This window comes from Schistocerca nitens, chromosome 7 (assembly GCF_023898315.1).
Source record: "Schistocerca nitens isolate TAMUIC-IGC-003100 chromosome 7, iqSchNite1.1, whole genome shotgun sequence".
Taxonomy (NCBI): Eukaryota; Metazoa; Arthropoda; class Insecta; order Orthoptera; family Acrididae; genus Schistocerca; species Schistocerca nitens.
Window position 1 is genome coordinate 355,302,231 of NC_064620.1, and position 26,729 is coordinate 355,328,959.

Below are 26,729 nucleotides of genomic sequence, written 5' to 3' on the forward strand. Positions count from 1 at the left end.
GCAGGTGCCAAGCTAGTATGGCTATAAAACTCATTAAGAGCTACATGTATATATCCTTGTTTAGTTGTTTTGGTCCTTTAATTTGTGTTTGTGCAGTGAGGCGTCCTCTGTTTCATTTGTAATTGTTGGGTATGGTTTCTGAACTGCTGTGAATTTTTCCCACATTTTTTTATCTCTTCTTACACATTTGGCTTTGTAGTTGAGAGCTTCAAGTATGTTCCACATGGAGGTTTTCATAGTTGCTGACTGATTCTTTCAGTAAACTATTTATTGTCGATGTTCATAATCAGCACACTTTGCAGCACAATCCTGCTAATCTTTTGGTAGACCAGTAGTTCAAATATCTGTGGAATGTTAGTATCAAAAAGACAGTACCTTGTCCATGGCCCTTCCATGCATGAAGAAATTAGGAAATTTCTGCTCACTGGATGCAATGAGTGACTGTAATCAAGAGAGAGCTTTGTGTCTTTAAAATGACTTTGTCAAAATGCATAACTGCTAATCTCCTTTTGTATTTTCCCAATTGCTGCTCTGTGCTTCTTCTACAGGGTAAGCAGTCAGCTATCCCCACATAGTTTTGTATATTCTGTTGGTCCATGCATGACAGTGCATGGTACCAATACATTCCAAACCCATGTTCAAAAATGCAATTTTCCAGGTGGGCATATCCTGGGTTCTATTGATAACAAATTGAGTAAATCGGCTGGTTCTTTCGCATAAGCTGTGGTCTAGGGTGGGCCTTAGATGGCATATAAAAGCACCATTTTTTCATGGGTGGCACCTGAGTAAAGCCTGAAAAACTATGAGTTATGAGTACCAATAGTACCAACCATGGGAATGGCCACTTCTATAATTTCTATACATGGTTAATTGCTGAAATTTTTACTGTATGGGATTAAGAGGATGGTTTCAGGGCACCTTGAAATTTTTTTCAATATCATCATCTGTTGCCGAGATCCAAAGCTTCAGAGTTACTGCATATATTTTGCTGCACTGTTCATCTCTTGAAACATCTGATTGTAAGTACTATAGAACAATTGTTGCCCTTTCTTATATATTTATATATATATATATATATATATATATATATATATATATATATATATATATATATATATATATGGGAGAGAATGAGAGAGGAGACAGTGATGGTGGGAGAGAAAAAGTGGCAATGAAGGAGAAAGTAAAGATGGATGATGACAATGGCAGTGGGAGCAACCAGAGGAGATAGTGCCCGTCAGAGTGAGACATAAATGTAGCTTTAACTGGCATAGTGAACACATGTAAAGTTCAAATGGAGTCCACAAAAAACATTTGGACCTCCAATTAATTGTTGTTTATTAAACTGTCCAGCCAAATCAATATCAATAGCCTTCAAACTGCGATACACAGGAACACTGCGCCACTAGCGACGACGCCATGCATGTCGCCTAGGCATTGCTGTGGCACGTTAACACAAGTGAACATAGCAAGCCAATGCCCAGCGAGACACACAGAGTTGTGCGTCCGCACTCCTCGACGTTCGCAGAGCGAATGACGCTGCGTGCTGTGGCGCAGCTGGACCCCAGTAGCGCTTATCGCAACCACAACTTCCGGTCTCGGCGCGCCAAGTCGGTGCCAGCGCGCCTTATCTGCGTCATTGCGCACCCAGAAATTAATTTTTCTGCAACACGGGCCTAGTAATACTAGGGCCCGTGTTGCCCGGATTCAAACGCCCGCCACGATTCGAACTGCGCGTGCAAGCCTCGTACAGCGGCTAAGTCTGCTTCAAGGTCACCCGCCTAGCAACAATTAATTGGAGGTCCAAATGTTTTTCGTGGACTCCATTTGAACTCTACATGTGATGTACAAGCAGTTTTTGGAGGTAGTACATGGCTGACGCTTGCTGTTGTATGGGGCAATCATGCAGATTATGGTGGCCTTGAAGCTTTTCCAGATGCAAATATTTTGACATGGAAGACATGGAGTATAGCAGAGACAACAGGACTTCTGGCTAAACAGCCTTATGGTACACTTGTTCCCAGTATGCCGCTGTACGAGGCTTGCGCGCGTAATTCAAATCGTGGCGGGCGTTTGAATCCGGGCAACACGGGCCCTAGTATTACTAGGCCCGTGTTGCAGAAAAATTAATTTCCGGTTGTGCAATGGCGCAGATAAGGTGCACTGGCACCGACTTGGCGCGCCGAAACCGGAAGTTGTGGTTGCGATAATCGCTACTGGGGTCCAGCTGTGCCGCAGCACGCAGCGTCATTCGCTCTGCGAACGTCGAGGAGTGCGGACACATAGCTCTGGGTGTCTCGCTGGGCGTTGGCTTGCTACGTTCACTTGTGTTAACGTGCCACAGCAATGCCTCGGCGACGTGCATGGCGTCATCGCTGGCGGCGCAGCGTTCCTGTGTATCGCAGTTTGAAGGCTATTGATATTGATTTGGCTGGACAGTTTAATAAACAACATTTAATTGGAGGTCCAAATGTTTTTCGTGGACTCCATTTGGAGGGAGGACTGGTCTGGTCTACCCCCTCCCCCCCGCCCCCTCCCACACCATTACCACCTCCACCCCCTTTCTCTCCCCTGCTCCACACCAGTGAACTTTAACATGAAACAATATACGCATGAGTTCTAGGTTCACTGCAAGGTTCTGAGGTCACCAAACTACATTTTTAGCCATCATTTTTTCAATGTATAATGAGTACTTCATCCCTGTACAGGCTGTCTCAAACTAGAAATTACTCGATGACGCCACCTGGTGGCTTAAGTGTTCTGTAAGAAATTGTTTTGTCTTATAAAATGCTTTATACTTGCAAATCAAACACCACTTGGTTTGGTGTACTGAAAGTGTAAAGCAGTGTAAAGTGAACTTGCATTGGATGGGATACAATTTTGTGTTAACCTTATATTATGCTTACTTATTTGTTGTTTATATGTGCCAAAGTATATAAATGTATCCAAGTATATAAATAAACTGTTAAAAATTCACTGGCATGCAGAATTCATTTTATATAAGCCTCCCTCCCTGCTGTAACAGGGACAAGAAGGGAACCAGCTGAAAAATGCCCCTGTCAAAGCACAAAAAGGCGAATAGGCTCCTTTTTAAGAGGAAAAAACTGAGGAACCAGCTGCCTTAGTCCTCATTCTGCCTTCCTCAGCAAAAATGTTGACATGTGAATGTATACCTACATTTTTTGCTGGAAGAGAGTAACAGAGAGCCAGTGTCAGTATAAGAAAGAAGACACAGTGCCAGTGGGAGAGGATGAGAGAGGAGACAGTGATGGTGGGAGAGAGAAAGTGGCAGTGAAAGAGAAAGAGAGATGGATGGTGACAATAGCAGTGGGAGCAACCAGAGGAGATAGTGACAGACAATGGAAGTAAAAGAGAAACAAAAATGGATGGAAATAATAGCAATGGCAGCAAAAGAAAGAGGAGACAGTGGAAATTAAAAAGAGACATGAGTGGACAACATGCATAGGCTTTGGAGGGAGGACTGGTCTGGTCTCCCCCCCCCCCCCCCCCCGCCCCTTCCCACACCACTACCACCTCCACCCCCTTTCTGTCCCCTGCTCCACATCAGTGAACTTTAACATGAAACAATGTATGCACTTTCCCCCATCCTCTGTACCCACATGTTAAAGTTTCCTAGTCTAGGGGTGAAACCAAAGCAAACCATCACCAAGGGCATCAAGGACATGTATGGAGAGGAGACAGTTGTGGCTGAAGAGAAAGACAGCAGACTGTAAGTGAGAAAGAAAGAGACAGTGGCAATGGCAGATAAAAGGGCAATTGCAGTAGGAAAGAGAGAGAGTGAAAGTGGCAGAGAAAGAGACATTGGTAAGGAAGAGCAAGAGAAACTGATGAAGACAGTGACAGTAGGAGAGACAGACAGGAAACAGCACATATGAGAGAAAAAGGAGACAAAGGGAGAATGAAATATATAGAAATAGCTGTTAGATGGGGATGCTGAGCATGAAGGCTTCACTACAAAGAGAGCCTTGGTAAAAGAATTTAGAATTTTCTAAGTTAAAAGAGTGCAAATATCTTTGCATGCTAAAATTTTTGGTGAGGAAGACAGAATGAGTACGGAGGCAGTTGCTTCCCCTTTTTTCTGTCAGTATCTTATAAAGAGGAATGTATTCCCTTCTTTGTGCTCCAACAGGAGCATTTTTCAGCTATTCCTTAATTTTGCATCACCAAACCCGTAAACATTATTAATCAAGCTTTCCAATGGAAAGCAGCTGCTTGGATGCCCATGTAAAAGATACTTTGACAGTACTAGAAGTTATTTGGAAAAAAATAAGACAGAACACAGATCCAAAAATTATTCATGAGAAAAGAGCAAGAAGTTCATTGTGCAGTGAAAATGGAGCCTTCATGGCTTGCAAAGTGTGATAATAGAGTAATACTAATAATAATGAAATCAGTATATGTTGTTACTTATCTGCTAAGACTGTAAAACAATAGACTTGTATTTAACATGAGTTTTACTGAAAATCCATTCCAACTGTGTCAGTTCAGGCTTCCTGTGATTCTTTAACAAACTTTAGGCAAATATCAAGATAGTGCCTTAATAGCTCTACAGCCAGTTTCTCTCATTGGCCTCCAAAAACTAAACTTATCCTTTTTTTGGCATAATCATGCTGTTCATAAGCACTACTAGAGAGGAAATACACCATAAATTCCATGTGGTTTGCTTGACCTTATGACATAAAGCCAACTGTGTATGGGCTGCTAGTTTTCTATGCTATAGTCAAAAGCAACCTTTTGAAAACTTTTGTATCAGAGTATTGTATTTCATTTCATTCTATGGAGACTTTGGTGTTGTGTTCTCTTTGTTCCACTTCTTCTCCTACTTCTTTCCTAGCACAACTCTCTTTGCTGCATTTTACTTAAACTAAACATCTGTTACACACCACAAAAATTGTTATACAATATATCTTCTAGCTTGAGAGCCTAAAAGTAATAGTTCATTGCATCACAATAAAAAATATATATAAGTTAATCTGAAAAGACACACCTAAAGTAGTCTTACAATACCATAAAATAGAGATAAATTGATAGTAAATTATTTACAAAGAGATTATACAAGACCTGTATCCTAATAAAGACTAGAGCACATTTCTGCACTCGATAAAGGCAACAGTATTTTACAAATGAGGAAAACAAGAAGAATGCAATCCACAAAAAGAGAACTGGTAAATTAGTGGCTGTAAGTAACCTAGAAGAACGTTTTTGTAGGATACAATTTGTCACTTACAACAACCTCTTTTTGTATGTAAGTATTATCTCAACTTCATCAACTTTTTCTGTAAATTATTTTTATTTCAGGGTGTTACTACCTGCTACATTCAGTCTAAGGTCCTGCACTGTTACAGAATTGTTAAGCTGTTCAGACTTGCGGTGTCATCCAGACGCAGAGTGTGTTGAGCTGCAGCCAGGAAGTCTTCAGTGCCAGTGCTTGCCAGGCTTTACAGGGAATGGTGTCTTCTGCACAGCCATTGAAAAATGTGAGTACTGTGTAATAAAGATGTTCAGATTTTTGATATATTGTATCAGTCCACATCTAGACTCTGCCGTGCCTGAAGGTCTTTAGCTCTATGCGCTCATGTGGCACTCACATGTTTTCTATTTGATATAATATAATTAAGACAAATATAATTAAGATACTTATTAAAATATTTTACAATCAATTCTTGCTATGATGTTCAGTAACAACTTATGAACTGCATTTCACTGTTTTAAGATTAAACGTTAATGATTTCAGCAAAACTGAAAACTAAAAATAAACAAATAAAAAATACTGACAAACGAAGGTTTTTTGTGAACAAATGGAAATTCTGTTTGTGTACAGAGTCACTATAATTAAAGTTCGAGTTTCAAAACACTGTAAAATTCGAACCAATTTTCAGAATTATATCAAATCTGAATGGTATGTTACTGAAGAAGAGAGAAACATTATGGAGCAAAGAAAAGGGAAAAAAATGTAAATTTTACCATTAGATGATGCTAGAATATGTAAAATAAAAAGGCGTGGGGTACGTACTGTTCCTCAGTTTGCATCTGGAATACTTGGCATGACTGTCTCAATGAAAGATCATGGGTTGCATGGAAAAGCTCTTTTACAAGAATGGTCACTATGTGCCAGTAGCTACGCAGAAGTTCTGGTATGGTATGAAGAAACGCATTGCTCCGATGTCTGCCAAGGGTTTAGAGAAATGATTAGAAAATTCGAAAAGACAGAGTCTTTTGAAATGCAATGTAGGAGAGGGAGGAAAACAACTGATCCAACATCAGTAGAAGTTGGGTCCACAGCTTTGCAGAAGGGATTGAGTGGTGGTGTGCAAATATGCAGTGTACAGAGAATTGCTCAAACTTTAAACAAACCTGTGAACAAGATACATAAAATTATATGGAACACCCTGCATTGCTAATTAGACAAATATAAATATGTTTACATTGACTTATGTACCACACTTTGGGCAAGCATGCTGTCAGGCCTACGTTGAACTAGGACACTGAGGAAAGGATATGCATTTATATCTCTATGCCTTCAGCTGCCACTATCCCTCACAGAAGAACAGCATGCTAAACACTCTAGTATACAGGTCATACTCCATTTCAGATGAATGAAGTCTGACAGCAGAGCTGTGACACCTGGAATCCATCTCCCATGAGCACGGATATAGCAACTGACATATTTGGATGACCCTGCAACACAAAATCACCAATAATGACTTGGAGAATGAAAACAATTGGAAGGCTACTGTGAAAACACCACATAATATCTGTTTTTGTCCTTGTCCAAACATGAGTTTTATTAGGGACAGTAAAAGACAATCTAACTCTCAAAAAAAAAAAAAAAAAAAAAAAAAAAAAGTGTACCAAGTTCTGTGTGAATGCGGAAAAATTTATACTGAACAAACAAGCCACACAATTGAAGACTGATGTACAGAACATGAGCACCACACAGGCTTAATGCAGCCCAACAAATCTGCAGCAGCAAGTCAGTAAAAATTAAACTAAACTAAACTCTATCCAAACAGGCCTTGGAAAGCCCAACGGTACTGACCAACCACCATCACCATCAACCAGTAGTCATCACTGGATGCAAATATGGAGGGGCATGTGGTGAGCACACCACTCTCCCAGCCGTTGTCAGTTTTCATGTCTGAGCAAAAGCAGAATACAGATTGAAAACAGACATAAAATGAATTACAAGTAATCAAAGGTCCTGGCCACCACGAATAAATTTTGGGACTGCATTTTCAGAGAAGCAATTGAAATCTGAGTGACTGATAATTTGATCAACATGGACACAGGCTTCCAACTAAGTAAGGCAGGGGATCCATTAGTAAGCTCCATTGAAGCAGAATGTGAGGTCTGGGCAATAGGTGCGACAGATGGGAGATGGAAGGCAACAGTCACTCCTCCACCCCTCCCCCCCACCATCGCAGCCACATGTCCTCCACCACCAAGCATGGCACTGGGTCAGCGAGGCCTGAACTCTGGACCAGCGGGTATAAATACCCCAGTACGCGGCAGACACTTCATTCCATCAGCATCACCTTATGATGGCAGAACAGTTGTTCACCATAATATCGTAGACCTCCGATGGTTGGTTACGGCAGTGTGTCCAAGAACCTTGAAAGCATCAAAAATGCCGTTATAGCATCAAATCACATAACACTATTGATGTTTACATTTTAGTCAGTGCACATTCACTTTCACAAAACATGCTCATTAAATTCAGTTTGCAGTACAAAGATGCATTATCTTTACAAGATAGGTCAGCATGGAGTCTAAGATAACTTCCACATGGCTTTCATTTTGTTCCTGGCCATTATTATGTGGTAATCATTTGTCATTGTATGACTTTGTGAAGCACACTCTTATAATTCTTGAAATTCATCAGAAATACTTCAGTAAAATTTGTTTTCTTGAAATTTTGTTAAGTATCCTTTTTTCAGCACAAGATATTTTAATTCCTGTTGTCAGCCAAGGAACATTTCATTTACTAGTTTTGAATTTTGGTTTTTGACTTGATAAGAAATATTTAAATAATGTGAGAATATTTCCATGAACATGTACAATTTTTTACATGCATTCTCACAGTTGTATATGTCATTCCATATTTCTTTTTTCAGTAAGTGCCTGATGTATTCTAAGTTTTGCTTGATAAAATCTCTACTTTTTCATATTATATGAGTGTAAGAACATCGCTCACTGCTTGCTAAATGGTGATGGACTGCACTTTACAGAGATTCGAAGCATTGTCTCTGGTGCTTATTTAAATATAGTTATGTTAAACTGTAAAAAAAATTACATGTTAATCAATGGAAAATCCAGGCTGGAATGTAACAATATTATGAGAAGGAAAGTGGCTTCTCACCATATAGAGTAGATGCTGAGTCACGGATAGGCACAACAAAAAGACTTTCAGACTTAAAGCTTTCGGCCAGTGACCTTCGTCAACAATAGACACATATATGTGTGTGTGCGCGCGCGCACACACATACACACACACGCGCAAATGCAACTCAGACACATGACTGCAGTCTCAGGCAACTGAAACCACATGGCAGTGTGGTTTCAGTTGCCTGAGACTGTAGTCACAGTCATGTGCGTAAGTTGCATTTACGTGAGTGTGTGTGTGTGTGTGTGTGTCTATTGTTGATGAAGACTTTAAGTGTGAAAGTCTTTTTGTTGTGCCTATCTGCAACTCAGCATCTCCGCTATATGGTGAGTAGCTACTTTCCTTCTCATAATGTTAAAAAATTACATATGCAATAGTAACACAAAAGACAGGAATTGTAGGCAGTTCTATTGCACAGTTGATAATGAAGTTATTTTGATTAGCTGATGTTTTACGGTCTTTAAATGGCATTTTCTAATAAAGAATATTCTAGAAACTAAAATCTTATATTTTAGATATTTTACTATGTACGTTTTTCGCAGTAATGTGTGGTTTTCGCTATAGAAAAAATTTATCTACAGTGGTAACCATGGATTTTTTAAAGGTTTTTATTCTAAAATTCTCGTAATGTGTATTTCTTTTGATAGAATTTTGAGTAGAGGTATTTCCTGAGCTACAATATTTTACACACTTATTACTGGGTTCAAATGTTTAAATGCAAGATGTCACTATAAACACTTCATCATCAAGAATGGATTACTGGAGGGATTAGTACTGGCACCATTCCTCTTAAATTTATTTAGCAGTGACTTCCATATACAAACTGCAAAAAATTCCATTATGCCAATGACACGGCAATACCTGTACAGTCTACGGACTATGAGCAAGGCAAGTAAATACTCAGTAAGGATCTAGAGATCACAATCCTCAGAAAACTGAGGAATACTGTTTCCATCTGAGCAGTTGCACAGAAAGTATACAACTAAATGTATTCTTTTGTGGCAGAAAGGTGAAACACAATCATTTACAAAAACATCTTAGAGTATACCTAGATTGCTCCCTCACCTTCAAAAAGCATCTCGAAACCACACAACAAAAATTGGAAACCAGAAATAGCTTAAGTTGAGAAATTGCTGGAACAAGGTGGGGAACACACACAAAGACACTACACATAACAGTACAAGCACTGGTATATTCTGTAGCTGATTATTGCTCTGCTAAATGAAATGGAAGTTGTCATGCTAAGAAGGTGAACATACACTTTAACAGTACAATGAGGCTAATCTATGGAACATTCACACACAAATCTTCCACGACTATGTGTTCTCTCAATTCCCCCCCCCCTCCCCCCCTCCCCACCCAATTATGAAATTAAAGAACAAGAGGCATCCTTTCAAACAGCAATTACAGTATCCACCTACACAGACCCATCCAAACCACTTCCAGGAATGTACCTGCCTCAGAAATAATGGAGCCACGTGACCAGTATCAGAACAGGGCATACCAGAATGAAAGCTATGCTCTCTAAGTAAAACATCCCCGAAATTCTTCAGCGTATCTGTACTTTCAAGAACAGACAATACAGAACATTGAAACAGAGTTCCACATAGAAAATTCCAATGGTACAATCTGCTAGCAGCAACAACTGAAGCAGTGGAATGACTGAACTCTCTGAATAAAGACAATGGGATCCTAATTCATAATGTTTGTTTTGATGAAGCTCAAAGCAATAAAATAACTGTATATCCAGTAACAAATTCTTTCCCTGCTCAAGATACACAGTTAGGCTAACTAACATAGTGCCTTACAGTGCAGATACTTCTCAGTGGAAATCAGACAGAACAGTTAAAGACTCCAGAACAAATATTTTTAAGAACAGTTAACAAAAGATGATCTGACATAAAATTTAATCTATTTCATGATAAATTCATACCATTGTTTGAAAATAGCTTTTGACATAAGCTAATCAGAAAGCACATTAGAGCCATGTAAGAAAACTGTGGATCACTTAGGGATTAAAGTATCTTGTAAAAGGAAAGGGGGTGGCAACAACAAGTACAGATCCTGCAGTAGTTGTACACTACAAAAACCACTCAAAATTACTAAGAAAAATTATTTAAAAAATCAAGACACATGCATATTATGTCAGAAACAGACTCATGGTTCTATGTAATGTAGTGAAGTGGGAGACAGTCCGAAGAACAGGATAACATTACAGTTGAATGAAATGGAAGGGCTATAAATGATCAGGTGTAGGCAACAGATAGGTTTAATAACCATTTCTTAAATGCAGTAGAAAATATGGGGACAAACAGTTCAAGAGAAAAATCACAGCAGTATACTGAAAAAGCAACTCTCATAAAATTCAGTCTCCTTCTGAAATTAAGAAAATAATATATTTACTCAAAAATAAAAGTTCATGTGGATTTGATAGTGTTTCCAACAGAGTACTGAAGATTTGTTACTATTTAATAAGCCCAATCTTGTCTGAAATATGTAATACATTATTATCTCAGGCATTTTTCCAGAGAGACTGGAATATGCCATTGTTAAAGGTAAGAAAGGTAATAGGAGAGATTTCAATAACTACTGACCTGTTTCGCTACTGACATTATTTTCCAAAATTTTAGAGAATATGATGTATTCTAGAATAATATACCACCTGAGAAAGAATAAAAATTTTCAGTAAATCATAGCTTGAATTTCAGAAGAGTTGCTCAACTGAGAATGCCATTTATGTGTTCACTCACCAAATTTTACAAACATTAAATAACAAAATAGTACTGGTCATCCACAAAAAGAACTAGTTCTGTCTGTTGGATATTACATGTAAGATCAATTGCATATATGAGGAACAAAAGCAGATCTACAACTGAGTCTTGAGAAACCCCATAAATTGATTCCCTTCAGTCAGAAGAATCTACATTGATTATACTCGCTGAATTACTAAGTAAAACTTTCTGCATTGTTCTGATTAGATATGACATTATTCATTGGTGAGCTATATCATAAATTTCATAAAACCTCAGTTTGTATGGGAGAATATTGTGATTCACAGAGTCAAACGTCTTAGACAGGTGACAGCAAAAATTCTTGAAACTGGTTACTATGTAGACACCATATGGTGAATAAAGTAAATCAATTTGTATTCCTTAATAGTTTGGCAAACTTCTCAGTTCTTTACACAAGATGTGGTCATTGTTGAAGTGAATAAATTATCAGCATAATCAAATTTCTTCTCAAGATATTATCTTTAAATATGTAGATGGCCACAAACATGGTTGTAATTGAGGCATTCTCTGCAAGAATGACTTAACTGAAGTTGAAATAAGTCAGTAATTCTTACATATTATACTATCATGTCATATATTCTGAAACCACAATATTTCATTTTTATTTGACTGAAATATAGTCTATATATGAGAGTTTGAAATGAATAAAAAACTTTAAAGTGTTTGGTGCTCTGTATCTCAATCTCAGTATTTATGTTTCAGTTGAGTTGTTTCTCCCGTGAATGCCTCAATTACTATATGCCAGAAACATTTCTTTTCTGTATCAATATGTGAAAATATAAACTGAACATTATAAAATCCTGTAACTTTGAATACCAAAGACAGTGGCCTGACATGTGTTTCTGCACCTGTGCATTTAATGTGTTGATGTTTAATTATACAAAACAGTGTTGTAGTATTTGATACACAGCCTAAAACAATATAGTAATGTCAGTTGTACGGCCTTATTAAAGTCACATTATGAACAATAAGGATTAGAAAAAACAGCTTGTAAAATAATTGCCACGTGTCATGTACATATGGTATATGAATTAGATCTGTAAAGGAAAGTTGAACAAGAAAATAAATAGTATTTGTGGTCAGATTGAGTGATATCTGAGTAACTGAGCTATTCCATCTTTCTTCATTTCACCCCTTAGCTCTTGCATCAAAGGAATGTGGATTTCATGTATACTGATGGAATTAAAATTCTTAACCACAAAGTACACGACTCCATTCTGTATTCTCCTCTTTCTGTGAATAAAATGAACAATTATTTCCCATATCACATTGAGTATGTACAGGGTGACAATCATTGAACTATATGAAATAAAATCATCATAATTTGTTCAAAAATTATGTGTGTGTTCAAACTGCATGTTTGGCCGTGAGGCATGATGGTAATTAATTTGCACTGTATGGTTTGGTTTAACGACGAAGCCAACTTTCATTTGGATGGATTTGTCAATAAGCAAAACTGGTGCATTTGGGGATCTGAGAATCCACATTTTGTGACCAAGGTGTCTCTTCACCCTCTGGTGTGCAATGTCCTGTCATGCAATAATTCGAATGATATGTTTTGGAAGGTGATTTCATTTCGATTATCCAAAGTGACCCTGATTTCAACAATATGGGGTTCATGCAAGATGGAGCTCGACCCCATCGAAGCAGGAGAGTGTTTGATGTCCTGGAGGAACACTTTGGGGACTGCATTCTGTCTCTGAGGTAGCCAGAGGCCACTGGCATGGGTCTCAATTGGCCGCCATATTCTCTGGATCTGAACACATGCAACTCCTTTTTGTGGCATTGTATTAAAGATATGATGTACAGTAATAACCCAAGGACCATTGCCAAGCTGAAAACAGCCATTCGGGAGATCATCGACAGCATCGATATTCCGACGCTTCGGTGGGTCATGCAGAATTTCACTATTCGTCTGTGCCACATCATCGTCAATGATGGCAGGCATATCAAACATGTCATAAGCTAAATCCAAAAATCTGTAGCAACATTTGAATGTTGAATAAAGTGTGTGCACGCCACAGTTTGTAACTAATTTATGTTTTTTTCCTTATAGTTCATTAATTGTCAGCCTGTAAGTCATTTGTAACATAAAGCCCAGATCCAGTTATTTATTTAACACATCCCTTTGACTGTCTTAGTCAGGCTATCAAAGATCTGAAGGACTTTACAGCAAAGGCAAGTTAATACTCAAAACTGACACTGTGTATTTTCTTCTCTGTCTTTTTAGAGAACTACAAATCTTTCTTGTCAGTAAACACATACATGACTTTATTTTATTGTGAAGTATGCAAGCAAAAATTGTGAGTCCTTGCACGGAATTCTAACAGAAAGTGAAAAATAAAGTTTTATATTCAACAAGTAAAAAATTATATTTGAGAAATCGATACCGTTTTGCAGTGAAAAGACTTGGAAAATCAAAAGAAGAAATAAAGTCATTCTAAGAGGCAGCAATGTTTAGTCTAAATTGTGAAGTGTAGAAAGGGAGATTGGGGTTTTTACATCCTCTCAACATCAGTGTTGTTAAAGATGGATGACAAGTTCAGATTTGGGGCAAGAAATCATGCATATATTTCTCACATAAACCTACCCAGCATTTGCCGTGATCAATTTAGGGAAACCATAGAACACCTAAATCAAGATGGCCAGAGGGGTATTTGCTCCACTGTCCCAAATGTGAACCCAGTTTCGTCACTGTGCCAACTCACTTGGTGGGATTATGAGAATAAGGTACGGCATGTGCTGACACATATAAACATTTTTCCTGTGCTCACTAAGAACTATAAAAAATAAAACTGACCATTGTAAGTATAAAAAAATGAAGACAATAAATGGGTAATCATTTCTATAGACATAAATTTCATTTTATAATGAATTTGGTATGCTTCCTACGTTTTTAGAAAAATGTATTAAAATTTTGTGTCATTTTACAGAAAAGATAGTGTTGTAATTAACTGCTTAATTGTAACCAGGAATATAAATACTATTTATGAAGAAATGTGCTAACAATTGTTGTATTGAGTTTCTGGATATACTTCTACTATTCATGTAAGAGCAATATACAACCCTAATTTCATTCATGTGCTTTTTGTTGTAGTAAGTTGCACAGTGGCCAACAACTGCTCCCCATTTGGTGTCTGTGCCTATGATGAACTGACAGCTGGGTATCACTGCCAGTGCTTGCCTGGCTATGTAGGAGATGGCTACAGTTGTGTTGATTCAACTCTCCTGCCTCAGCAGCCACCATCCACCCTTGCACCTTCAGGCCCACTTCCTGGCCAGTCAGAGGAAGAAACAGCACCTGCTCCAACCTGTACACTTGGGGTCTGTCTGTGTCCACCAAGCTACGAACTTCGGAATGGTGCCTGCTTGCCTAAAACTGAACAGTGTAAGTTTGTAGTAATACAATGAATATTTTGTAAACTAATGTGAAGATCAGTTGTGAGTTGTCAGATTACATTATTCCAGCCCATAATTGTGCACTTTTCTCAAAGAGATTAGGGACCAAAAGATCCACACAAAATTTTTGAAGACTGTCTATAGTTGAATCACTTTCCTCTGAACTATGCAGCTTGCATTTTAATTTGCAAGGATACAACAATGTGCGACATCTACACAATAGCCTCAAAAACAAAGATCTATCATCAGTTCCAGGAATCTAACAGCAAAACATTGTTATACTGTTTACCATTTGTTGGTATTGTAAGATACATTCTGACTGAAGCATGGAATATGATGATAGAGTGTGTTTTTTGTTCAATCTAAGTGCTCTGTCACAGCTCTGTATGGGACTGCAATGAAACATTTAGCACTACATGGATATGTAAAGTCTGTAAATCAGAGTATTCAGACAAAACCAAACAATGCAAAATCCAGGATGGAATAATAACAATATTATGAAAAGAATAGACTGCTACTAATCACATAGAGGAGATATTGAGTCACAGACAGTCATTGCAAAAAGACTGCTATACATTTGAGCTTTCAACCAAAAGTCCTTCTAAAGTAGAAATCATACACACATGCGCACAAGCAACTCACACATGCATGACCACTGTTTCTGGCCATAGAGGCCAGGCTGCGTACAGTAACTGTGCCTGATGGGAGAAGCCATCTGTCGGTGGTGTGGGTAAGGATGAGGTTGGGGCAGGGAAGGGGAAGGATAGCAGGGTGGTGGTGTGGGAAAGGTGCATTGCTGTTTGTAGGAGCATGCAGGGATGTGGTAGACAGAGGGTAGGGCTGCCAAGGGCAGTTTGGAAGTTTGAGGTGGAGGGAATGGGGGAGGAGCAGAAAATGAGAGAAGTAGACGAGAGGGACAAATTGGGTTGCATTGTATGCTGCAGTAGTGGAAGCAGGGACAGGGATAGGTAGGTGAAGGAAGGGATTAATAAAGTCTGAGGCCAGGGGTTACAGGAATGTAGATGTATTCCAGAGAGAGTTCCCAAATTTGCAGTTCAGAAAAGCTGGTGTTGGTATGAAAAATCCAGGTGGCACAGCCTTGGAAGCAGTCATTGAAGTGAAGCACATTGTATTGGGCAGCATGTTCAGCAGCTAGGTGGTCCAGCTATTTCTTAGCCACAGTTTGTTGGTGGTCATTCAAGTGGACAGACAGCTTGTTGGTTGTTGTGTGTAAGTAGAAAGTAGCACAGTGGTTACAGCTGAGTTTGTAGATCACATGTTGCTTTTTGCAGGTGGCCCTGCTGTTGATGGGAGAGGTGATGCCTGTGACTGGACTGGAGTAGATAGTGGTGGGAGAATATATAGGACAGGTCTTACATCTAAGTCTACTGCTGGGATATGAGCCATGAGGCAAGGGGTTGGGAGGAGGGCTGGAGTAGAGATGGACAATGATATTGTATAGGATTGGTGGGTTGCAGAAAACCACTGTGGGCTGAGTGGAATGGGTTGTGCATCGGATATTCCTCATTTCCGGGCATTAAAAGAGATAGTTGAAACCCTGGTAGAGAATGTGATTCAGTTGTTTCAGTCTTGGGTGGTACTGAGTAAGAGCAGAGTGCTTCTTTGTGGCCGTACATTGGGAGTGTAGGAGTTGGTTGTTGACTGAAGAGACAAGGCATGGGGACCTGTGAAAGCTGTCACATGATCTACGAACTCAGCTCAATCACTGTACTGCTTCCTACATGGGTATGACAACCAACAAGCTGTCTGACCATATGAACAGCCATTGACAAACTGTGGTCAAGAGACAGCTCAGCCATCCAGTTGTGGAACATGCTGCCCAACACAATGTGCTTCACTTCAATTACTGCTTTACAGCCTGCACAATGTGGCTCCTTCCTGCCAATGCCAGCTTTTATGAACCTGCAGGTAGGAACTCTCACTGCAATATATCCAAGGTCCCCATAAGGCCTCAGCCTTCCCTAGTCCCTGTTCTACAATCATCTACCCCTCCCACTCCAGCACTACATGTTCTGTTCTATCAGTAGATTCACTAGTATTTCCCCCTTTTTCTACTTCTGTACTCACCCCCTCCACCCTCCATCTCCCCCCTCTGCCCCCTCCTCAAACCTCCTCCTGACTGCACATAGCATCGCTACCTTGTCCCCACCATGTCACTGCATCCATTCACAAGCAGCACTATACCTTCCTCTTCCCTGCCCCAGCCTCCTGCTTACCCCACCACCCACAGATTGCACCAAGAGCAATTTTCTGCAACCCACCAAGAGCAATTGCTGCACACTGTCTGGCCTCAGCGGCCAGAGACAGTGGTCATGTGTTTGTGAGTTGTGCCTGTGTAAACGCGTGTGTGTTTTCTACGTCAGAAGAATGTTTTTTAGCAACTTTTTTGTTGTGCCTGTCTGCGATGGAGTATTGAGACACTATGATTTGGAAGTGATTTAGGAAAGAGGGGATTGGTTATGATTCCCAATGAATTGATATTCTAGCACTACTGAACCACATGCTACATATTTTATTCTAACAACCACAGAGACAGCAAAATTATGAGGCAACCCTACTGCCTTCCATTTCTGTGTAATGGGCCCAGAATCATGGTGGTGCTTATAGGTATACAGCCCATTTTACAAAAGAGAATCCTTGATTGTGTGCAGATTCCTTGTCCTACAATATCTCCAGATTTATTACCATTTGAAGTGTGCTGGAACCTTGTGGCAATCCATACAAGGAAACATAACACTCAACGGAAGTTTTTATTGACACTGAACACATCACAATAACTGTACAAATCACAATTCCAAAGAGCTTTACCATGAGAGAAGTCCAATAATAAGCAGAGTAAAACATCTTCATAGAGTACAATTACATAGGCAGTATCAAAGTGTGTGAGTGGTGGCTGGATAATAGGAGAGACTGCTTAAATGCCAGCAGATGGTACATTGGCTGGTCACTAAGATGCTACTTCCACCAACACCAGTGGAGGACCCTGGTGATACCACTCTCTCAGATGATGGATGGCATGCTCTGGAGTGCTGGCCCCATACAGACCTGGCAACTGTGCTGCTTGGTGCTCAGTGGCTACTACCAGGGCACTGGGATAGCCCACGGAAGGATGCAGTACACTGTCATAGTTCTTCCTGCATGCAAAGGTGACGGAAAAGCAGTGCCTAAGCCATAGATTCAGCAGGGAATAAAGGGTGACTTTCAGTATGGTGGCATTGTTGATGGGCATTGTTTTGAGCTCTGACAGGCCTGATGGTAATGATGGTGCTACTGGTGCAGTGTCTTTGTTGTGACTGCAGCCTCAGTGGTGTCCCAGGATCCAACCCCTGGAGTTGGCAGAGGCAAGCATAGATCTCTGTTGGCTGGAACAGCTGTGTGCAGGCAATAGTGCCCCACCTGGGAGCTGCCCCAGCTTGTGGTGCAGGGAAGTCAGCCACGATGACGACTCACTCTGCTGTGGTTGCAGGCACTGTCTCAATGTCCTGGTCCTCTGCAGGGGTCACAGTAACATCTGCTTGTGACTTGACTGTAAGTAATGTTTAGAGTGGCCACCAGTGGCTCTGGTGGTGGGTCATCTGTAAGAAACATGGAACATATGAGATCTTAAGTATGCTGCTTCAGAAATGGAGAGGAGCAAAGTTAGATAGTGTAGGCATCAGATGGCAGGCTGGAGGGTTCAGCAACAAATGATGGTCAATGGTGTGATGGTGCTGGGCTGCCCGATCATTGGTGGCGAGGCCCTCATTCCAGCAAAGGTGTAATTGGTTCTGGTGGTGAGCCATCTGCCAGTTAGAGGACTGAAGCTCATGTACAACTGCAGGCACCCAGTGGTCTTGTTTAGCATAGACACAAGCCCAAACCTGGTCTACTTTCTTGAACGCTGATGATGGGCATGCTTTCAGCATGTGAGGTGCTGGCAACAGCAGATTTAGGAGGTTACAAGGCTGGTGGCCATGAAAAAGTTCTACTGGACTTTGTTCCACGTAAGGTGTCAGTCAATAAGAGCATAATAACAATGTAAATGCATCATCTGTGGGAGTATCTTTCACATATTCCTTTATTTGTTGCTTGAGTATGCAGACAAGTCACTCCAGTTCTCCATTAGATGGTGGATGGAAGAGGGGGATGTGAGGTGACAGATATCATCTTGGTTGCACATAGTCTCAATGGTTTCTGCCACAAACTGAGGGTCATTGTCCATGGTGATATTCATTGGAGGGCCTTTGATGGTGAAGATTTTGTACAGTGCATGTACGTTGGCTGTAGTGGAGTATAAATGTACAGTTTATGGATAGTATGAACAAGTGTCTAGGTCCTACAAACTCCAGACTGTCATGGAACAGCTTGTTGTTCAGCACAGTTTTTCACAGGTACACACTAAATGCTCTATGAGCTTGTCGATGCTTGGCTAGCAGGCTTGACGGTAGGCTAGTAGTATAGTGTGTGATGATGCTGATGGCCATGATGAAGCAACTCGGGGAATATCTATGCAGAGTGGCATGAATATAACCACTCTTGGTGTGTCATGTTCTGTTGTGAGGAAAATAATGCCATCCTCCAAAATCAAGCAGTGCCTTAACAGAATGTAGTGATAGACAGAATCTGTTTTCACAGAGGATACTCAGACCCCTTGTGTAACTTGTGGCAGCACACACACTACAGGACTACATCAGTACATATGACATTAGCAATCAAGTTGCTGGTGCTAGGAAAGGTGTTTATTGCTGATTTGGTTGCATTATTCAAACATAAACAATATTTCTTCAGTTTTGAATGACAGATCTGCAACCATAGGTAAGTGAGATAATGCACTGGAATTTGCTTGTTTAGCTACAGAGTGAAAATGACTTTCATTTGACTCAAAAAGGGTGACCAACATTGAATATGCTGTTCTGTCTTATTAGGTATCTGAGAAGAAGGCCCAAACAATGGAATCAGTTGTTTATGGTCTGACACTGGATGTTACTTATCTCCATAAAGGGCTACATGGAATATCTTAACTCTGTATAATATAGTCACAACCTCTTTTCAATCTGTGAATAATTTGAACGGGCTGGTTCAATGTATTAGTTGCAAAATCTGTTGGGTGAGCATCCAACATCACAATGTGACAATACTGCTTCTATTCCATATGGGTAGGCATCAGGGACAAGCAGATGTTGCTTGCCTGGTTAGAAAATAGCCAAGGACCAAGGACCAGGTGGCGTGCAGCTTGTTTTAAGTGTGCAGAACACCTTTCTGCATTCATTTGATTGAATGAAAGAAAACCCTTAGTGATGTAGTGCATTACAAAATTTGGGCTGCTTGAGTCTACCACAGAAATTGCTTTTGTCATAAAGGACTGAAATTCTTTTATGTTGATTGGTTGTTGAAGTGTTTTGATTGCAAAAACATGTAGAGAAGTTGGCTTAAGTCCCTATTTTCATATTATATGGCTGATGTACTCAATATACAGTTAATTTTTTTTTTTAATTTTGTGCATTATATTTCAGACCAGTCTCTAACAGGACATGAAAAAGAATTAATAGATTTTTGTAAGTGTTTCCATCTAATGGGTCCTGTGACAACAGTGTTGTCTCAATAATGCAGCAAGGAACCTGCTGCTTTAGTTGCTCCAAGTATCTTTGAAATATTTCTTGTGGGGGATCTGCCTATATCAACTGCTAATTACTTGTATCAGAAAAGTCAGAAAGGTATGTTAAGTACCATGATTTGTTGGCATGGTCCAGCCTGCGGGAGCTGGAGGTATGTGTCAGACAGACCTATTTTAGAGATGTACTGGCTGTGCCAGTAATTCCTCAGGCTGTGGAATAGGGTATGTATCTATGATTGTCTGTGCCCCTACAACAGACTTGAAAAATTCAGAGAGATGCAATTCACCAGATTTTTTTATTATTGTTATTATTATTATCAGGAGACTGTGATTGATTCCATTGCTTCTGAAGCTACGAGTGTGTCTAATTCCTGTTTTACTTGCTCTCACAGAGCCATGGACATGCGTCTAGAATGGAAAAAATGAGAACTTGCTGATGGCCTAAGATAAATGTGCTTCAAAATTATTTGCTTTTCCTAGCCTGGTGCAAAATATCTCAGGAAAGTCACTACAGATCTGTTCTAATTCTTGAAAAGGGACCTCTTCTGACACAAGATGAACTGAAATGTTAATGACAAATCCAGACATCAAGAAAGCATCTAATCTGAAAAGATTTTGTGTGAATTACCGACTACTGACATTTTTGTATGAGACTTACATTGTAAGTTCACAGTGGATGGGAATACTTTGTTTGCCATATTGTAAGTTCACAGTGGATGGGAATAATTTGCTTGTCATAACTAATTAACCAGCACTTACTGGGTGGTCAGCGCTGGGGTACCTATCTGATGTAAGTTTGAATATCAATCAGAGAAGCACTTATCCCATGTCCACTTGAAATTTTATCAATTGACCTCCGATGTTCAAAGAAATAAGCTATTAGTTTACACCCACTAATTTAGAATCAGTGGCTGTCCAGATGACATTAATGTCTTTGCTAAGTCATTTCACCAATTTAAGAGCTAGGTGCTGGCATGACAAACACTTGCAACATGACCTCATTTACATTTATTGCAGGTGTCCCATCATGAGGGCAATTTATCCTGGAAAGCTGCAAAAAATGTGCTGGGTAAGAGGGAAGTGACCGGTATCTGTTAGCTTGCCCTTGCATCCACTATGAGAGAGGTTTTTGAAACAGTTTGCGGCTTGCTGGAAATAAATGCTATGTCCTGGTTATTAGGCTATCTTAATAAGTGAGTAACTTTTCCAATTGTTGCACTCGGCTTGCACTGCCACTACTTCAGCCCAACTTTTTGGTTACTAGTCTGTTGCCCAGGGAGCTTAAAAAGATAGTGCAATGTGTAAGACCTCCGAAGTAGCATTATCAAATTGAAGGACTTTCTGACAGACTTCTTTGACAGCAGCTGAGTGAAAAATGACGTCCCTAACCATTGAACTGGCATAGGATTCTTAACACAAAGCTGACACAGACACACACTTGCAACATAGCCCCTACAGTTCTGCTAATGCGACACAGTATGACTGATTAGATTGCTCCTGGCAATGGTAAAATTCTACCCTCACAGCAATGACATGAGCATCTCAGTGGTAATGTTTGGTGAACGAATCACACATCTCTGAAAGTTTGGCAGGCTCAATAAAGGGGATCTGTTTACTCAACAACCAATGAACCTATAGCTTAATCCAAGAAAGAAAGAAAGTAATTATGAAAGAGACCTCAAAATCGCAGTTAGGTGCCTCAAAAACATTCTTTTTTTGTGAATTTCTGTATTGTTTCTTGCTATGGTGCATTTCTCGATTTTCCCATCATATGATGACATGCTAAATATACAAAATTTCTTTTTGAATATGGTAGATACATGTCATAACAAGAATCAATAAAGAAATTCACATAAAGTCAGTGAATATTTTTGAGCAACCTTACGGCTCTTTTAAAGTCTGTTTCATAATTACTTTGATAATGGTTGCATTCCTCTTCAAGGATTTTCAGTCCAGTTTAGGTCCAAGGAAACAAGGTTGTAAAAGTTTTTTTATCAGTTACCTGGATAGCGGATAAAGAGGGCGTAATGTTTTTTCATAAGTTTCTCCTCTGTAGCTGTTACTTCAAATGGATGGAATGGGGTGGGTATCCATATTTGTGGTTGTTTTGATGTTTTGCTGGGTCTGCAGCACTGGAGCCATCGTAGCACAGTCTAAGTTTATCTTAGCACAGTTCGAGTTTATTCTAGAACAGTTTGTACATATCAAAACACAATCTATGTGTAGTGTGCAACCCATCTCGTTGCCACTTGTGTGTCAACCTACACAAAGAAACACTAACTCAGATTAGATAGTTTTTTAGCGACACTGAACATGATGTTACAGTAAGCATACAAATCACAAGACCAAGCAGCTGTACCATGAGAGAATCCTAATAACAAGCAGGGTAACACACATTTGCAAAGAACAATTACATATGCATATCAAAGAAGGCGAGTGACACCTGGATGAAAGGGGAACTGGCTAGTATGTCGACTGCTTGGTACAGTGCTGACCAAGGCAGCACTAAAGTTGTGGTGATGCAGGTGTGTTACCCCAAAACTTGCTTTACTGTCAGCCCCAAAGTCAAACTTAGGATATTCTGGTTTGTTGTCACAGGAAGTGTGATTGACTGTGCTGTAAGAAATCGTTTAAAATCAGTATAAAGGAGTCCCTTGTGACAGAGCTGCCAAATATCATTGTGTGATCTTAACCCGTATGAACTTGGTGCTCTCTTTTTAAATTATTCACTTTTCGTGGTTGTTTCATGCCAGCAACAACTTGATGTTGCTAGAAATGACACATGGTGTACAATACTGATTAACTGCTTTCCTGTGAAAAGTGCTGAATTTCTCATAAACAGAATCAGAATACTTTCTGTGGAACCTGTAACAGTGCTCAAGTCATAAGTTTGTAGATACTTAATTTGATGATCCAAGCTACAAGGACAAGTGAAAAATGCTATGTTTCACAAAGCAGTTCTTCATTACTGACATCATATGTCATTGGATATGTTTTTTAATTGCCTAAATATCTTATTTTCAGATCATGGTTTACAATGCTGTGGGATAAAAGTCACGAACATAAATTATTAGAATGTTATAATTGTTATTAATTGTGTTGTTGCTTATATTAGATTTAGATTTTCATCTTATTTTAATTTATCAACATAGCATCATAAATAGGATGTAATTGATCAGCTTCTATTCAGTTTTAGTCATGAGCTGTAATATCTGATGAATGTAAACATAGTTTGAATCCACTGAATTTTTTCATCATAGGAAGAACATTGTGTCATTTCAGTACTGTCTTCTTAATCGACATGCACGACTTGATTTCTGAGATGATTAAAAATTTTTTGTTACTGTTGACACATACTCTTTCCACAGAAACATTCTAAGAATTGCTTAATATCATGAAACACTATCAGTTAACAGCATTTCTAATGTCCTTGATGGAATAACAACATTATGGAAAGAATAGATTGCTACTTATCACATAAAGTAGGGATAGGCACAATGAAAAGAATACTACCAATATAGAACTTTCAGACAAAGCCCTTCCTCACAAGGAAAACTCACAAATCCACACAACAACTCATACAGATGCAGGTAATATCTCTGGCCAGTGGCAGTAGTCAAGTGTGTATGAGTTATTGCATGAATGTGTCAGAGTTCTACTTTTGAGGAATTACAGTATTCTTTCTGTAGTACCTGTCTGCAACTCAATGCCTCCTCTGTGTGATGAGCAGCCATCTATCATTTCCATATTGTAGTTATTAGCATTTGAGTGACATCTCAGTGAATATCTATAAGAAAGTGATCTTACAGATTGAAACTCCAACTAAATACAGATAGAAAAAGTCTACTTACCTACTTACTAGTTGGTAGCAGTTGGATGTAAAAAATGCTTACAGTGTCACTATTTCTCAGGGCCTAGTACAAGACGAAGGATGAGTGAATGAATTTTGAATCTGGTGAAACTGGATCTGCCTGGAACCAAATAAAAAAAAAGAATGAATGAATTGACTGCCAGTGACAGATGATGCTTTAATAATAATAAAAAACACCACAAAGAAAGCATTTGGTAATCAGAGATAAGGAAAGCAGAAGTTGTCTGTAGAATCATGCATGTGGCAAAGACAGGATGAAACAGAGAAACAAAAAAGGTGATGCAAATAATAAATGGGAAGAATATAACCAAGAGAAACCAACTGAAAAATGAAAGTGGTGGAGAGAATATAAATAGGAAGAGGGGGCTCACCGAAATAACCAGGCTAAAGGGGAGTAGGAGAGTAGAAAACAGACAAGCAGACGAAAGATATCTTACTTGAGGACCGTGTAGATAACTGGATGGAAGAATACAACTCATCCACATGCTAAACCATGCACCAAGATTCCTGTTAGTCTCCTGTATTTTATGTTACTGACATCGTCTTACTTTGTGTGTCCTTTTATCCTTGTTGACAGTCTAGTGCTCGTAAGAAAAACATAAATTGAACACCTTGTCTCATACTTGACATGGATGTCTCTCTTAAGTAGCTTTCCCAGTGGATTTTTAGTTTGTTCCTGTGATGAACTCACCTAAGTGTTGGTAGGAAGAACCTCTGAACATTTTTTATAATGGAAAATGGAGAGAATTTACGTAACATGTTAGTTTTACCTACCTGCTGATGTCTCCATTTGTGTAATACTTTGATCTGCCGTAGTCTTTATTTTTAGACACCTGCAGAAAATTACTACTATACATGCACTCCATGTCATATAATCATTTTTCCAGAAAGGTACTTAAATTGTAATCATCACAAGAAGATTATTTAAACAGAGTTGACACTAGTGCTTTGTGCCTTTGTCTATGTGTGTCCAGCAGTTTCCGGAGATGACGTCGCATATCCTATGCTCACCTGTTTTGATGGCTCATGTGTCTGCCCTTTGGGATATGAAGCATCAGATGAAGGCCACTGCAAGCCTGCAGAAGGTGCAGCAGCTGGAAGGATGGGAACAAAGGGACCATCTGGATGGAAATGTATTCTAATCTTTAACTGAAATACAAAAAATAAATAGAAAATTTAAAAAAATATATTTTTGCATATTACACAGTGAATTGTTTCCAGACTAATTCTACTGTGTAAGGCATAAAGCTGTTGTTAGCTACTGTCCATTTAAAACACTATATGATATGCAGTTATGCTATGTTATGATACTAATCATACTTATGGAAGGCAAGAGTGCCTAATTACCTGGTGATGAAACTGGAATGGCTGTAGACATGTTGATAGCTACACTGCACATGATGTGCCAGAGATGTAGCTTGTTGAAATAATAGCTCTGTCCTAAGGAATTACAGACAAGATAGGAAAGGGATCTGTTTTTGGGGAAGATGGCAAAAATTTAGTTTGGAATGAGTCTAGAGAGATCATGAGGATATAGTCTACTCTTATTTTCATCTTGTGCAGTGTATTTTGTAAGTGTTTGAAACTCGCAGTGGCCTTTTTTTCTCTGTTTGATGTATTCCTCAAACAAATACCATTTTCCTGTCTTTCTCTCAGGAAAAAACACACTCATTCCGGAAGGCAGAGATTCATTTGCATTTGCACTGGAACTCATGATTTGCGGTATGGCTGTTCCATTTAAGGTGGATTAGGTGCTCTTATAACTAGGTTTCATTATTTTTATTGTTTAATTATCATTTTTATGCTTTAAACTACATTTATCAATTATTTTGCTGGTAGCACTTCTAGTTTGTCCATTTGACACTAGCTGTGCTTTGTCAGTAATAGACTCATATTGTCCTTATTGAGTGAGTTTTGTGTTGTGCCAGAATTGTTTGTTTTATAACAGAACTTAAACAGAAATGAATATCAGTGAACAAATTAAGATTATCTTCCACCTTGGGCTGGATGTGTATGATAGCCTTTGGTTGTTTTAACGGTTCCATATCTTAGCCGCTAAAAGCAGAACTCTTATAGGATCAATTTTTGTCCATCTGTTTGTCTGTCTGACTATTAAGATGCCTTTTTTCAGGAACAGGTAAACCAGTCAAGTTGAAATTTGTGTCACATATTAAGGACTATGGTCCAATGGTGATGTAAAAAATTTAAAGTTCTAAGTCAATGCAGTCAAAAGATATGGTCATTTATGCCACATATTTTGATACTGGCAAACTCGCTCATCAAAACCTATAGAGACTTCCCCTTGGCATAGTATCATGAAATGTGGCAAGGAACGAGGTTTCACAGTACAAGTAAAGGGGAAAAAACCAAAATTTGTTAAATTGTAATTTTATCACACAAAAGTATCTTTCTGCCATTGGAACATATATCGCATTCATCATCCGTCAAAAGCATGATTGAAAAATATTACTGCTTGCAAACATAAAATGTAAGTTGTAGTAATGATTTAGCAAGTAAATAAGAAATATTTTATTACATCTTCTCTCTACATATATAAACTGAAGTCCCCTGCTTTCTTCTTTTTTTATGCCTGGGCTAATGTCAGGAAATGCTTTAGAGATTTTGATTTCATCTTGGAACTCCTGGGAT

The 26,729-nt window shown here is 39.1% G+C and overlaps 1 protein-coding gene across 2 annotated transcripts in view; it reads left to right on the forward strand.

Moving 5' to 3' along the window:
- LOC126195819 (nidogen) overlaps positions 1–26,729 on the forward strand; it is a 342,884-nt gene that overhangs the window by 250,712 nt on the left and 65,443 nt on the right. Inside the window, exons 13-15 of one of the 2 annotated variants that reach the window (XM_049934458.1) lie at positions 5,367–5,498; positions 14,294–14,584; positions 25,058–25,213. In XM_049934458.1, coding sequence (XP_049790415.1) covers positions 5,367–5,498; positions 14,294–14,584; positions 25,058–25,213 — 579 coding nt within the window. The remainder of the gene's footprint in view (positions 1–5,366; positions 5,499–14,293; positions 14,585–25,057; positions 25,214–26,729) is intronic. The other variant, XM_049934459.1, reaches the window with a different exon arrangement.